The sequence below is a fragment of the Bidens hawaiensis genome, unplaced genomic scaffold (assembly GCF_021521415.1).
Source record: "Bidens hawaiensis isolate Kalapana, Puna unplaced genomic scaffold, B.hawaiensis_p1.1 tig00035160_1, whole genome shotgun sequence".
Lineage (NCBI taxonomy): Eukaryota > Viridiplantae > Streptophyta > Magnoliopsida > Asterales > Asteraceae > Bidens > Bidens hawaiensis.
The window spans coordinates 47,851-61,514 of NW_027496131.1; the positions used below are offsets into that span (position 1 = coordinate 47,851).

At 37.9% G+C, this 13,664-nt stretch overlaps 1 protein-coding gene across 1 annotated transcript; it reads left to right on the forward strand.

The window, feature by feature from the left end:
• Positions 1 to 7,620: 7,620 nt before the first annotated feature.
• On the forward strand, positions 7,621 to 13,350 carry LOC143587152 (T-complex protein 1 subunit beta-like). The gene is made up of 12 exons (XM_077068524.1): positions 7,621 to 7,742; positions 7,826 to 7,872; positions 7,955 to 8,011; positions 8,113 to 8,178; positions 8,269 to 8,380; positions 8,565 to 8,693; positions 9,181 to 9,252; positions 9,469 to 9,584; positions 9,674 to 9,750; positions 10,304 to 10,789; positions 11,668 to 11,983; positions 12,983 to 13,350. Exons 2-12 carry the CDS (start codon positions 7,867 to 7,869, stop codon positions 13,127 to 13,129), a joined length of 1,584 nt encoding a protein of 527 aa, XP_076924639.1. The 5' UTR covers positions 7,621 to 7,742; positions 7,826 to 7,866; the 3' UTR covers positions 13,130 to 13,350.
• Positions 13,351 to 13,664: the final 314 nt, after the last annotated feature.

The window sequence follows — 13,664 nt, forward strand, 5'->3', positions numbered from 1 at the left end:
TTTACCAAAAGATGCAGGAGAGTTAATCCTATATGTTTTTATCATCATGTTATGGTATTTATTATAAAATTATAGAATTATGAATCATTTAATGAGTTAATCGGTAATTTGGAAACAGAACAATTATTTTGAGTATGAATCAATCAATTTATTTTTAAAGGATTACAAGTAATTTAAAAAAAATATCCTTAATTTGACTAAAATGTCAAAAATATACAATTAACATAAACACTTGAAATTTAAAATTCAAACATAATATGATGTGTAATTAGCAATATTTAAATCTTTGTTGAATCGTTTTAATTTAGAGAAGTATAATTATAGCGTAAATTACAGAAATAACATAATTATGAGTTTATGTTTAAATAAGTAAGATATATTGTATGTTTAAATTAGTTGACTCTAATTAATTAGTATAATGTCAAAATATTAAATTATAATAGCTATTTATATATGGTATATATTCTGTTAATTGGGTCAGGTATGGATATGAACCAAGTTTGTAAAATGAGTATGGTGAGAGGCGGGAAATTAAGAGAAATGGTGGGTTAGATAGAGAACACGTGACATAAGAAAACTTTTATTTATTAATTAATATAAATATAGATTTCTTATTTGGACTTTTCTATAATCAACCATTATAAATGAGTTTTCATAACAACTACGTTGGCATTTGTTCCATTTTGCTATAATATTTGAAATCACTGTCTTGTGAAACATATAAACCGCAAAATAATAGAAAAGACTATTTTTTAACGATAACATTGATGCATGTATAACATAATTAACAGGGATATTGGTTTTAAATATTTTTAAATTTGATCCATTGGTAGATAGCACTTTCAACTTACGAATTGTTTCTCAACACTTTCAATTTTTAACATATTTTCTCCTGTCACTCCCGGAGTAACTAGATACTAACTTCGGAAAATGACATTTTCTACTCCGAACACTAACGAAGTTCGGAAAATGACATTTTCTACTCCGAACACTAACGAAGTTAGTGTCTCGTTACTCCGGGAGTGACAAAAAGAAAATATGTTAAAAATTACGAAATTCGTAAGTTGAAAGTGCTATCTATTAATTGGTCAAAATTGGGAGTATTGAAAACGAATATTCCTAATTAATATACAACAATATGAAAAAAATTTATGCAAAATAAATGACGCTGGACAAGGGTAAAAGGGATTACATACATAAACATATAATTGTTTCTTTTGTATGTTATTATCAACTGCACATCTTAATAGTGCATCTTTGGTTAGAGAATTGTGGCTCTAGAAAATGACGATGGTGCGTCTTAAAGTCAACATCTAAAGTGAACAATTATACTTCTTTAGCTAGACCGTATTGTGTCTTTAACCGGTCAATGGTGCGTCTGAAAATGAATAACGTCCAGGGGCGCAACTCAAGAGGGACCCGGGTGGCCTCGGTCACCTCCGTTTTTTCTGTTAGTAAAGCAAATTTTCATGATTTCGTCCAAAAAATTTATAGGTATTGAGTCCGGTCACCTTCGTGTAAAGCTATTGGTCACCCCTGCTCTTTATTTTTTTTTTAATAAAATTCCAACGTTTGATTTTTTTTCTACAATCGGATAATAATCGGTCAAAAATAGGTATAGATTTGGATGACAATTGGTCAAAATTAGACCAAATCAGTCAAGTGGAATGAGTTCTTACCTCAATTCGGACCAAAATTGAACTTGATTTGAGGCTAGGGTTTGTGTCGTAGTGCTCTTTGTGACGAACGGAGACGTCACTGAATATTGAAGGTTGAAGAAAGTAGGTAAAGAAACATGTTTATTTACATCTAACCCCTCTAACTTTGTTAGTTAATTTAAAACAAGTTTACGCAAAGTTACTTCAAACTCCTTCAACTTCTAATTTTATGTATAAAAGGTATAAATTCAACTTTATATATATATATATGTAAAATTATACATAAAAAGTATTATGCGATTAATTCGTAGTCGGTATCCACCACACAACTAGCACCTAAAATTTCAATAACCATGATTGTAAGAATAGTCATTTTATTGAATGAAGAAAAATTAAATAATTAGACTTTATATTGTTTGACCTGACCCGACCCGAACCGAAAGTACAGACCCAAAAATTTTTTGGTCCGTGATTTCGGTCACTCCTATGAAATTGCTCAAGCTTCGCTGCTGATAACGTCACGTCTAAAGCGATATAGTGTTGCATAATAATTAGACAAAGTTGCATGTTAGAAATTAAAATTGTGTGTTTATATTACAGATAATAGAAATATTCGTTTTGAGATACCACACTGTAGGGGTATGGTACTAAACCCGGTTACGACCTTAATTTATTATGTTTGGCTTATTTTATTATATGGACTAATACAATATTATTGGGCTGAGGGGGTTTTGTGGAGGTAACCCTAACTGGGCTAGGCCCATTAGGGTACCATGATGGTGGCCATGAGGCTCCCTATATAAGGAGGTCTCCACCTCCTTATTAAGGTTGTTCTCAATAAGAGCCACCACCATAACCATTTTTGTGTCTAAAAACAAGAGATCCTCGAGATTTCTTAGCAGTCACCTCCACACCCCCAAAAACCATTGCAGATCTGAGCGGAGGAGAGCGAGATTTGGTTACATCATCCCGTAGAAGACGATCCGAACTATGCCTGGTACGTTTCGTGTTTCTTCATTGGCGCCATCCGTGGGACCACATCGAAAACGAGCCGCATCTTTGACTCTCCTTTTTTGACTTCTAGATCTGCTTTTTGGAAGAACGAGAGGGTGAAATAAATCTGAAAACCTTTTCAGATCTGATAATTTTTCAGAAAAAGCTACCAAATTCGGACAATAATGCTCCGGATCTGTGACGGTTTTAATTAGATCTGACTGTGACGTCCAGATCTACTTTATTTCGGTGGCCAAAAATTCTCACGGTGCAAGATTTGCATTTTTTCCGGCAATACAGCCAAGATCCGGCGCAAAAATCTTCATATACGAGTTCATAATGCAAAAAATGAGCTTTTAGATCTGCTACCTTACAAAAAAAAAAGGATGGTGGTTGTTTCATTTTCTGTGCAATTTTGTCACGTAAAAGGGGACATTACATGACATGTGGGTCCCAGCTTCAATTGTCATGTCATCCAGGGATGTCTTATACAAATCTCGTCAGAACAGTGCTGGCCAGATAGACTCCGCCTCCTTCTTCTATTCAGCTCCGTCGGGGCTGTCTCCGCCATCAAGGCGCCATACATGTGCGCCGCCGCGGATCTGCACCGCGCGGCCATCCATGAGCCCTGGCGTGAATCAACACCGCGCGTCATTGCGGACCTTATAAGCGCTCTGGCTTTCCAACACCACCACTGTGACGTCCATTCCGCGCCCATAAGCAACAGTGCGCCATCATGCATGCGCACAGTCGAACACCCCGATACAATATATGAGCGCCACCGCAGATCGTCGCCGCGTCACCATGCATGCGCGTCACCACGGAAGAACAACGCAACACGCATGTCTGCCACCGCGGGTCGATACACCGCCACCACGCGTGCGCCACCGCGGTTCGATACACCGCCACCACGCGTGCGCCACCGCGGTTCGATACACCGCCACCACGCGTGCGCCACCGCGGTTCGATACACCGCCACCACGCGTGCGCCACCGCCATGCATGCACACCGTCACGGATCAACATTCCGCCACCATTCATTCGCGCCACCTTGAGGCAACATCGGGCCGCCATAAAAGCAGCAGCGCGTCGCCGCTGATCACGATGCGCCGTCGCGGTCCAATACTCCGCCACCATGCATGCACACCGTCGGGGATCAACATTCCGCCACCATTCATTCGCGCCACCTTGAGGCAACAGCGCGCCGCCATGAATCAGCAGCGCGTCGCCGCGGATCACGATGCGCCGTCGCGGGTCAATACTCCGCCACCATACATGCGCACAGTCGCGGATTAACATTCCGTCAACATTCATGCGCGCCACGACAAGTGAACCTCGCTACCGCGTAATGTCATTGCGCCACCACGCGTACACGCCACCGCGGATAACCATCTGGCCGCCATGGTGCATGCCACCATGCATGAGTTCCACTACTATGAAGCAGCAGCGCACCATCACGCATGCGCGCTGGCGCCGAGCACCGCACCACCGCGATCCAACACCTCGCCACCGTACATGCGCATCGCTAAACAACACACCGCCATCATACTTGCGGATCACCACTACGCAATCACGTCACAAAAGAACACTGCGCCACATGCGTGGGCGCCGTCGCGGAACAACACCGCGTCATTATGGATGGGCGCCTCCAAAAATTTGGTTTCTTTCATCCGCATCACTGTTCAAGTGGGAAGACATGAAGGCCGCCATCACGAAGACCACCATGCTTGTTATTTGTAATCCGTTCACGGCGTGTCAACCGCTTTCTCATGCGCGTAGGCGGACAAAAACAGGCACGGCGGATTAACACCCGCCACCGCGGATCACATACACACTAGCATACCAACAGCGCCATTGTAACGCAACAGCGCCACTATAGCAGGGTGGAATACAAGCCACGTCGCATGCGCCCCACCGCGGATCAACATTCTGCCACCGCAGTCGTAGATCAACCCTTCCGCCACTCTACACACGCACCGCCATGATGCTTGCGCGCAGTCGCGTATCACATTCCACCAACTTGATCCGGTGGGTAAAACTCCGCCGTCGCGGAATGCATGCGACCTTCTTGAAGTTCAACGCTAACTCCGGCAATTACGAACTCCATGCAACCATCCCAAATGTTCAAAATGGTGGCAGGAACGTGCAGAGGCAAAAAGATTTAAAAGAGGAAGGAATTATTTCCAATTTTTCATAACAGCCCCTCATCCGCCCATGTGATTAAAACTTTATTAACAAGTTTATTATTACAAGTTCAATGCTCCTAACATTATTTAGCAGCAATGAACTGGGGGACTATCGTGGTATACCACCACTACATTATCGCGATGGAAGACATCCGAATCTTAGGTCGGGAGCCTAATAATATCCCACATGGCCACGTGCCAAACATAAAGGTCGGGAGCCTAATAATGTCCCACATGGCCACGCGCCAAACATAAAGGTCGGGAGCCTAATAATGTCCCACATGGCCACGCGCCAAACATAAAGGGCGGGAGCCTAATAATGTCCCACATGGCCACGCGCCAAACATAAAGGTCGGGAGCCTAATAATCGTGGCCAAACATAAAGGTCGGGAGCCTAATAATATCCCAAACGGCCACGCGCCAAACATAAAGGTCGGGAGCCTAATAATATCCCACATGGCCACGCGCCAAACATAAAGGTCGGGAGCCTAATAATATCCCAAACGGTCACGCGCCAAACATAAGGGTCGGGAGCCTAATAATATCCCACATGGCCACGCGCCAAACATAAGGGTCGGGAGCCTAATAATATCCCACATGGCCACGCGCCAAACATAAGGGTCGGGAGCCTAATAATATCCCACATGGTCACGCGCCAAACATTAAGGTCGGGAGCCTAATAATATCCCAAACGGCCACGCGCCAACGTAGGTTGGGCACACCTCATAATTTGCCCGAGGATGGGAACCTTGTAATACATCCACTTTTAGTTGATATGTTTTTCCAGGTTCGGCTACGAGTCGCACAAGCACCTATGACATTATTATTATTATCTGGCCGTTTGTACCTCCATTATTATTTTGAAGACAAGCCGGGATAGTCATCCTGCGTAGAAGAGGCCCTTGTGGGCCAATCATTATCATCATATTATAGCTCATAAGCCGCAACTCGCGCATGCTTCATTATTTTATAGCTCGTAAGTCGCCTCGCGCGCAAGCTTCATTATTTTTATAGCTCGTAAGCTGCCTCGCGCGCAAGTTGCATTACATTATTATCGAGATGCGCACTCTATCTTTTATCAGGCCCCGCGCCACTATTGTTATGATGCGTGCTATATCTTATCATGCCAGTGCACCATTATTATCATAAGGATCACAACATGTCACCATCATGGAGAAAACCTCTCAAAACTCAAAGACAATAAAGACAAGGCCGAAGAAAGGGGAAAAAACCGCCTCATATCCTAACACACCTTATGAAGTCCAGCGCTCCACCTAAACGCTTGCACGCCTAGGAGCAACACTGGACTTGGGGGGCTTGTAGGGGTATGGTACTAAACCCGGTTTACGACCTTAATTTATTATGTTTGGCTTATTTTATTATATGGACTAATACAATATTATTGGGCTGAGGGGGTTTTGTGGAGGTAACCCTAACTGGGCTAGGCCCATTAGGGTACCATGATGGTGGCCATGAGGCTCCCTATATAAGGAGGTCTCCACCTCCTTATTAAGGTTGTTCTCAATAAGAGCCACCACCATAACCATTTTTGTGTCTAAAAACAAGAGATCCTCGAGATTTCTTAGCAGTCACCTCCACACCCTCAAAAACCATTCAGATCTGAGCGGAGGAGAGCGAGATTTGGTTACATCATCCCGTAGAAGACGATCCGAACTATGCCTGGTACGTTTCGTGTTTCTTCACACACCTACATGAGCAACGCCAAAAACTCAATTATAGATTTCTCAATTTGCAAATGATATGCTTCGGGCGTTGTGAAAAAAAAACACAAGAAAATTCGATGAATTTGACGTTAAATAAACAAATGTTAACATATCAACGGGCACCAAACAACTAAGAATCAATATGAGAAACACCCAAGCAATATCACTGAATGACACTTAAAATGTTGTTAAAGAAATGGTGATTGGGTCGATCAAGTCACTTTAGTGGTGAAAGTTAAGAATGGTTTTTCTCATTAAAGACATTATGTTAGAAAATGTTTCGATGGCACTTCGACAAGACATTCTTCTTAAACACGTCTTTATACAGACAATGGTTTTATTGAAATCCTTTTTAACACTTTTGCCTCATTATTTATTGAGTAAAGTTGTTTAATTTGAGTTTTTGAAATTAGGTATGTGCATTTGAAAAATGTTAAATCACTATCATGTTGTATTGTTTTTATAAAACTTTACCATACAGAGGCTTTTTCTATTTCTCATGTATGGCATCGGCAAACTGAATCAAGAATGAATGATTAAGTGATATGAATGTCTTAAATAAACATTAATAACATGTCTTAACAAATATTATGTATTGGGTTAGTGATAGGAGACTTGATTCTTCGGTGGAAACTCAAGTTCGATCCCTACTTGTATTATTTTTGGTGGATTATGACAGTGAAGAATTTGAGCTAGGCCTTGCGAGACTGTCAATTCAAATCCCGAGCCCACCTGAGTTTTCGTTCCATCGTGTGTTACGCTAGAGAGTTATGCTCTTGTGGCGGTAGAACGACTGTCTAGTGTCAGCCGATAGTATGGTTTCTCGGGAAACACTCATGCCAAACTTTGAAGCCTGCTTCAACTCGACCAAGACAACATAGTATTAACAGATTATTAAAAAGAATGCGAATTTCCAAAAAAAAAGTAGTCATTAAAAAATGTATTAATTTTTAATAGATAAATAGAAATATAATTTAAAAAAAAAAATCTAGAGAATACTATATTTCTTTTTTTCTATTTTTTTTTTTTGGTATAAAAACACCACCCTAAAATATGGTTGTTGAAATTAAATCTGTGTGGCTGTGAAGTTTTGAAACCCTAAAACTCATTTTACCTTTTTAACCCATCCATACTCCTCCGTCCGCCGGCGAAAGCAACAACTTCCGACCAATCCGATCTAAGGTAATCTATACATATACATATAGATAGCGTAATATATGATTTTGTATTGTCTATAACTAGAGGCGTAATCTCTTCCCTTACAGATCACAATAATATTTAAGGCTACTGCACCCGCTGACTTCTAATGGCGGTATGTTACATTGTTACTTTAGTTTATTATTTCATTTTCTTTTTTCTCATTTTATTCGTCTACTTGTTGATGTGAATCTTAGATTGAAAAACTTTTTAAAGATGAAGCTACTGAAGAGAAGGGTGAACGTGCTCGTATGGTGAGCCTTTTAAGACCCTTGAAACCTATCATAAATCTTATATTTTTGTTGCTCAGTTTTATATACTTATTTATTGGATGTGAATTGTCTTCATTGTTCAGGCATCTTTTGTTGGAGCCATGGCAATTGCTGACTTGGTCAAAACAACTTTAGGCCCTAAAGGAATGGTCTGTTTTGTTATTTATATGTTATTCGGCTTATTGTTTTGATCTGCATTTTTGTCTAATTATACATCTTTTATTTTATCTTTCTTGCAGGATAAGATATTGCAGTCTACTGGTAGGGGACACAGTGTCACTGTCACTAACGATGGTGCCACTATCTTAAAGTCCCTTCATATTGACAACCCTGCTGCCAAGGTTCTTATTGGTATCCTTTGAATGATATTAATAATAGTAGCGTTGTGTTTCATAGTTATCATATTATCTTTTGCCACTGCCATTAGATCATTTTCATCGTTTTACATATAAGAAACCTTTTATTTGTGAGTTAAGTTTTAATATCATTACTAAAGTTTAGCCAAGTTTGTCAAGTTTCTTAATTTGAAAATTAGACATCTCAAAGGTTCAAGATGATGAAGTTGGTGACGGGACTACTTCAGTTGTAGTTTTGGCTGGTGAACTTTTGAGGGAAGCTGAAAAGTTAGTAGGATCAAAAATTCATCCAATGACAATAATTTCAGGTTTCTTTTCTGCCATTATTCTTCTTGTGTGTTGTGTTTGGTTTTATATCAATGGAAGTTTTCAAAATTGTTTATTTTAAATAAGGGGTGTCAATTGTGTCCGGTTGTAGGTTGGCAGTTTGAAGTGTTCATATCGAATATGACCCATATTTTCACTCATGTTGAAAAACATTAATCCTAACCCGGACACGACCCATTTAATCTTTTTTGTAAACATTTTAAATGGGTTGGCACTTGGCAGGTAATAATCAAGTTGTAAACCTGTTAAGCGTATTGATGGATTGTAAAAAGTGGGTTAAATGGGTCTTAAACGGGTTGGCGGGCTGACCTTTTTTAACTAAATTGTTCAAACAGGTCAACTTGAACACGATTTGTTTTTTTAAACTGGTTGGGTATACCTATTCAAAACTTGATTATTTTCATGTTGTGTATGAAGTTGACATCCCTTTTTATATTAATGTTCAGTAAATGTTTGGTCATATTTCAGGTTACCGGATGGCTGCTGACTGTGCTCGCAAAGCATTGCTGGACAGGGTTAAGGATAACAAGGATGATGCAGGTTGTTATTACTGACATCAGTTTTACAATTTCACCGTATTTTATTGTGATTGTGCATTTGTAGTTATATTTTGGTCATTTGTAGTATTTAAAAATCTGGAAATATTTAGCTTCATTTTAAAGTTAATTGCTTCTATAAGCAGGGATTCAGTATCCTTTTTGTACGCCAGGCATATTTTATTTAAATTTATTAATATTATTTTCTTAATGTATGCAGAAAAATTCAGGTCAGATTTGATGAAGATTGCTATGACCACTTTGAGCTCAAAAATTCTCTCTCAAGACAAGGAACATTTTGCAAAATTAGCTGTTGACGCTGTTTTGAGGCTAAAAGTGAGTTTTTTTTTGCTACAAGTGAATAATGTTTTTATGACTTAAATAGGCATAGAAATTTATATCTGAAAATTTGTTGTGTGTGTTAGGGAAGCACAAACTTGGAATCCATCCAAATTATCAAGAAAGCTGGAGGGTCACTAAAAGATTCTTTTTTGGATGAGGGGTAGGTCAAATAACCTTATTTAGACCTTTAATTGAACTGGACTTTTAGTGAACAGTTCTTGAATCGTTTGGCGGGAAGTTTGTTTATGTTCATTTAATTAAGCAAACGAACATGAACACATTTTTTTGTTCATTTATGATTGTGAATGTTTGTTCATTTAAATTTGTTGGTGCTCATTAGTTTATGTTTTTTTAAGTTTGTTATTTACCTTTGTTAATATATTCATTAAAAGTTTTTGTGCCCACTACAACTTAGTCTAGTTTTATTGACTTTTTAAGCCCAGAGCATTGTTCTTGTTTATTTTATTAGTTTTAGCGTAGTCATGTTCGTTCATGTTCACGTTTGTGAACCATTCGTTTAAACCATTAATGAACAAACACAACATGCTCAAACCGTGTTTGTTTAACTGCTCAGGCTTGATCTGATTTCTAATTAAAGATAAATGAACAGTCACGGACATGCTCTGTTCGTGTTTGTTCGGTGTGTATGGAAACCTAGTCTTATTCTTAATTCTCATTTTCATGATAACTGATTAACATCACATTTTACCCAGATTTATTCTAGACAAAAAGATTGGCCTTGGGCAACCAAAACGCATAGAAAACGCAAACATTTTGGTTGCAAACACAGCAATGGACACAGATAAAGTAAAAATATACGGAGCACGCGTTCGAGTAGATTCAATGGCCAAAGTTGCCCAAATTGAAGGGGCGGAAAAGGAAAAAATGAGAGAAAAAGTTCAAAAGATAATCGGTCACGGGATCAACTGCTTTGTTAACCGACAGTTAATCTACAATTTTCCTGAAGAATTGTTTGCTGATGCTGGCATTCTTGCAATTGAGCATGCTGATTTTGATGGTATTGAACGCCTCGCATTAGTTACTGGTGGTGAAATCGCTTCAACTTTTGATAATCCCGAATCGGTTAAACTTGGACACTGCAAACTCATTGAGGAAATTATGATTGGTGAGGATAAATTGATCCACTTTTCGGGTGTTGAAATGGGACAAGCGTGTACTATTGTTTTGAGAGGTGCAAGGTATGCCTTATTTATAATCTTAAATTTACTTTTCTCATGTTTTAATAAGCTAAATTTTCAAAACATACTAATTAATTTGAATATTTGTGAGGTACTGATAATTTTGAACGTGTACTATGGTATTGTAATATATGTGAGTATTCCAAAAATTGTGACAATTGTGATATACTAATTGATAAATTACTATATTTAGTTTTTATATATTTTCAGGTATTTATATTGAAGTATAACAATGTTATTTTCGTTAACTTTAAAAGTATGTTTTCCAATAAATTGTTTTGTAGTGTTTCGTAGTTGGTGTTTTTAAGCTAGTTTTCAATATATTATTCTAAAAATTCTGAATTGAATAACAAGATGCTAATAGATAAAATTTCATAGTAATTATTAATTTATAAAGAATTCATATTGAGCTATCACAATGTATTTTTCAGTAAGTTATTTCATAAATATTATTTATAGGTTATCTTATATAGTTTATTTTTGTTACCATTCTGTTAACAAAAATAACAGAACTATTTCTTTGACCCTAGATAAGCTTTGTTAAAGCATTAATTTTTCAATAAATTAATTTATAATTATTTATGTAAGGTTGAATTTTTTGCATTGTTAACTATGAAAATATTGGTAAAAGGAGGGGTAAATGTGCCATTTTATTCTCTATTAAAGAATCTATTTTGTTGCAGCAGATTTGAAACTAATTTAAGCAAAACTAGTTATTTGATCTCTAGATGAGTGGTGATCATAATCTGAATTACTTTATTCTAACACTAGAAACTGTTTATTTGCATGTAAAGTTGTAATAATCAGTTATGCAGTCTTCCTCTAGAATCAAGAACCGTTTGCTGTTATGATCTAACTAACTTTTATATTTGTTGCAGTTTTCATGTTCTAGATGAAGCAGAAAGATCCTTGCATGATGCTTTGTGTGTTCTATCTCAAACAGTAAATGACAGCAGGGTTCTCCTAGGTGGTGGATGGCCCGAGATGGTGATGGCAAAGGCAGTTGATGAGCTGGCACGCAAGACACCTGGCAAAAAATCTCACGCCATTGAAGCTTTCGCACGTGCTCTCATTGCAATTCCAATCACCATTGCTGACAATGCTGGTTTAGACAGTGCTGAGTTAGTTGCTCAACTTCGGGCTGAGCACCACAAAGAAAACAGCAATGCAGGCATTGATGTCATCACTGGCTATGTAAGTTGTTTATTATATGTAATTTTATGGTTATATTGGTGGGAATTTGGTTTGTATTGGCACTCATTATAGCAACCGGAAGAGACCAAAAAAATAAGAGTTTTGATATGGTTAAAAGGATATAAGCATGTGTTTTACATCGATTGAAATCTATAAAAACGAATACGGGTACTGGTTTTGAATTTTTGATGATATCGATACCAGTGCTTTGAAAACCATAAAACGAATACATGTACCTGTTTTGAAGTTTTTAAATTATTGATACCGGTACTGATGTTTGGTTGGAATTGATTCATCATGGTGCGGGCACTCGTATATCTTACAATACCAAAACATACTCTATTTTGAAAATGTTGAGAAAAAAATTAAACACAGTTGCGTATTCAGTTTTCTTTTTGTATATGTTTTTTTCTTTTAAAAAATTATCGAACACAAGGTGTATATAACACATGTTGATACTGGATTCGATAATACAAATACTGATGCTGTTTGGTCGGCATCAGTTCTGTTCCTCATGGTACTGGTACGGTATCGTCACTCGCATAGCTTATGATACCAAAAATACTGTAATTTGTATACGACTGCATTTTCAACAAGTTTTTATGCCTGCGGCATGTCGAGAAAACAATATAGTACAATTGCGTATACAGCTCTCTTTAAAAAGTTTACAAAAATTTAGTAAAAAATTTAAATTGGTTAAAGGTGTATATTATATATATCGCACAAGGGGTGAAACTGAAACTTAAAAAAAGCTTTTACATTGCGGATTGATATACAATAATGTACACATCTTTCGTGTCCAATTTATAGGGTAAATTTGACATTTAGCTATTATGCACTATCTAAGAAGATATCTAATTTTTTTAAACGACAAATTTTGTCATCTGAAACACTTGGTCCCAAGTCCCAACTCCTTGGTGTCATATGATGGAGTTTAAAAAATGCAAATTCAAACATATCTTAATTAGAAAATGGTATTTTAATGGTGTTTGGTTACAGGTTGGAGATATGTCGGAGCTTGGAATATCAGAAGCATTTAAGGTGAAGCAGGCGGTATTGCTTTCTGCCACCGAGGCTGCAGAAATGATTCTGAGGGTCGATGAAATTATCACGTGTGCACCAAGGAGGAGGGAAGATAGAATGTAGTTGATCTTGGCTCATTGGTTGTGCCCCGTGGTTTCTGACATCGGGTGTACTACCTAAAGTTTAGTTTTGAGTTTTGTTTGATGGTGTGGTGTTGCAATGCTGAATTACGTTGTTTGTTTTTCTTTTATGTTTTGTTCGACTTTGAAGGGGGACTAAATCTTGAACTATTCTTTTGTTTCCAATTTAGGTCTTATTGTAACATGCAGTGTTTCATTATCAAACTGGGTCTGTTTAACCAATCATCAGTGATTATTGGTCATCAGTAGCAAGTTAATTTGTTAGTAACTACGGATCAGTAACAAAACTATGAGCGGTGGTAGCCGTATTTCAGAGTTCCTTGAAGGCAACTTAGAACTTTTGGGTTATTAAAGAAGAAACATGCATTCTCGTCTCGATATCTTTCTGTGTTGTTGGATTACAGAATATGGTTAGTACATGATTCAGAAAGCTATCGATCAATTGAGAAACATGATACCTGCAAAGAATACCATCCTATGCGGTCATTCAACAAACCCCATCACGGGTGGTCTAATAC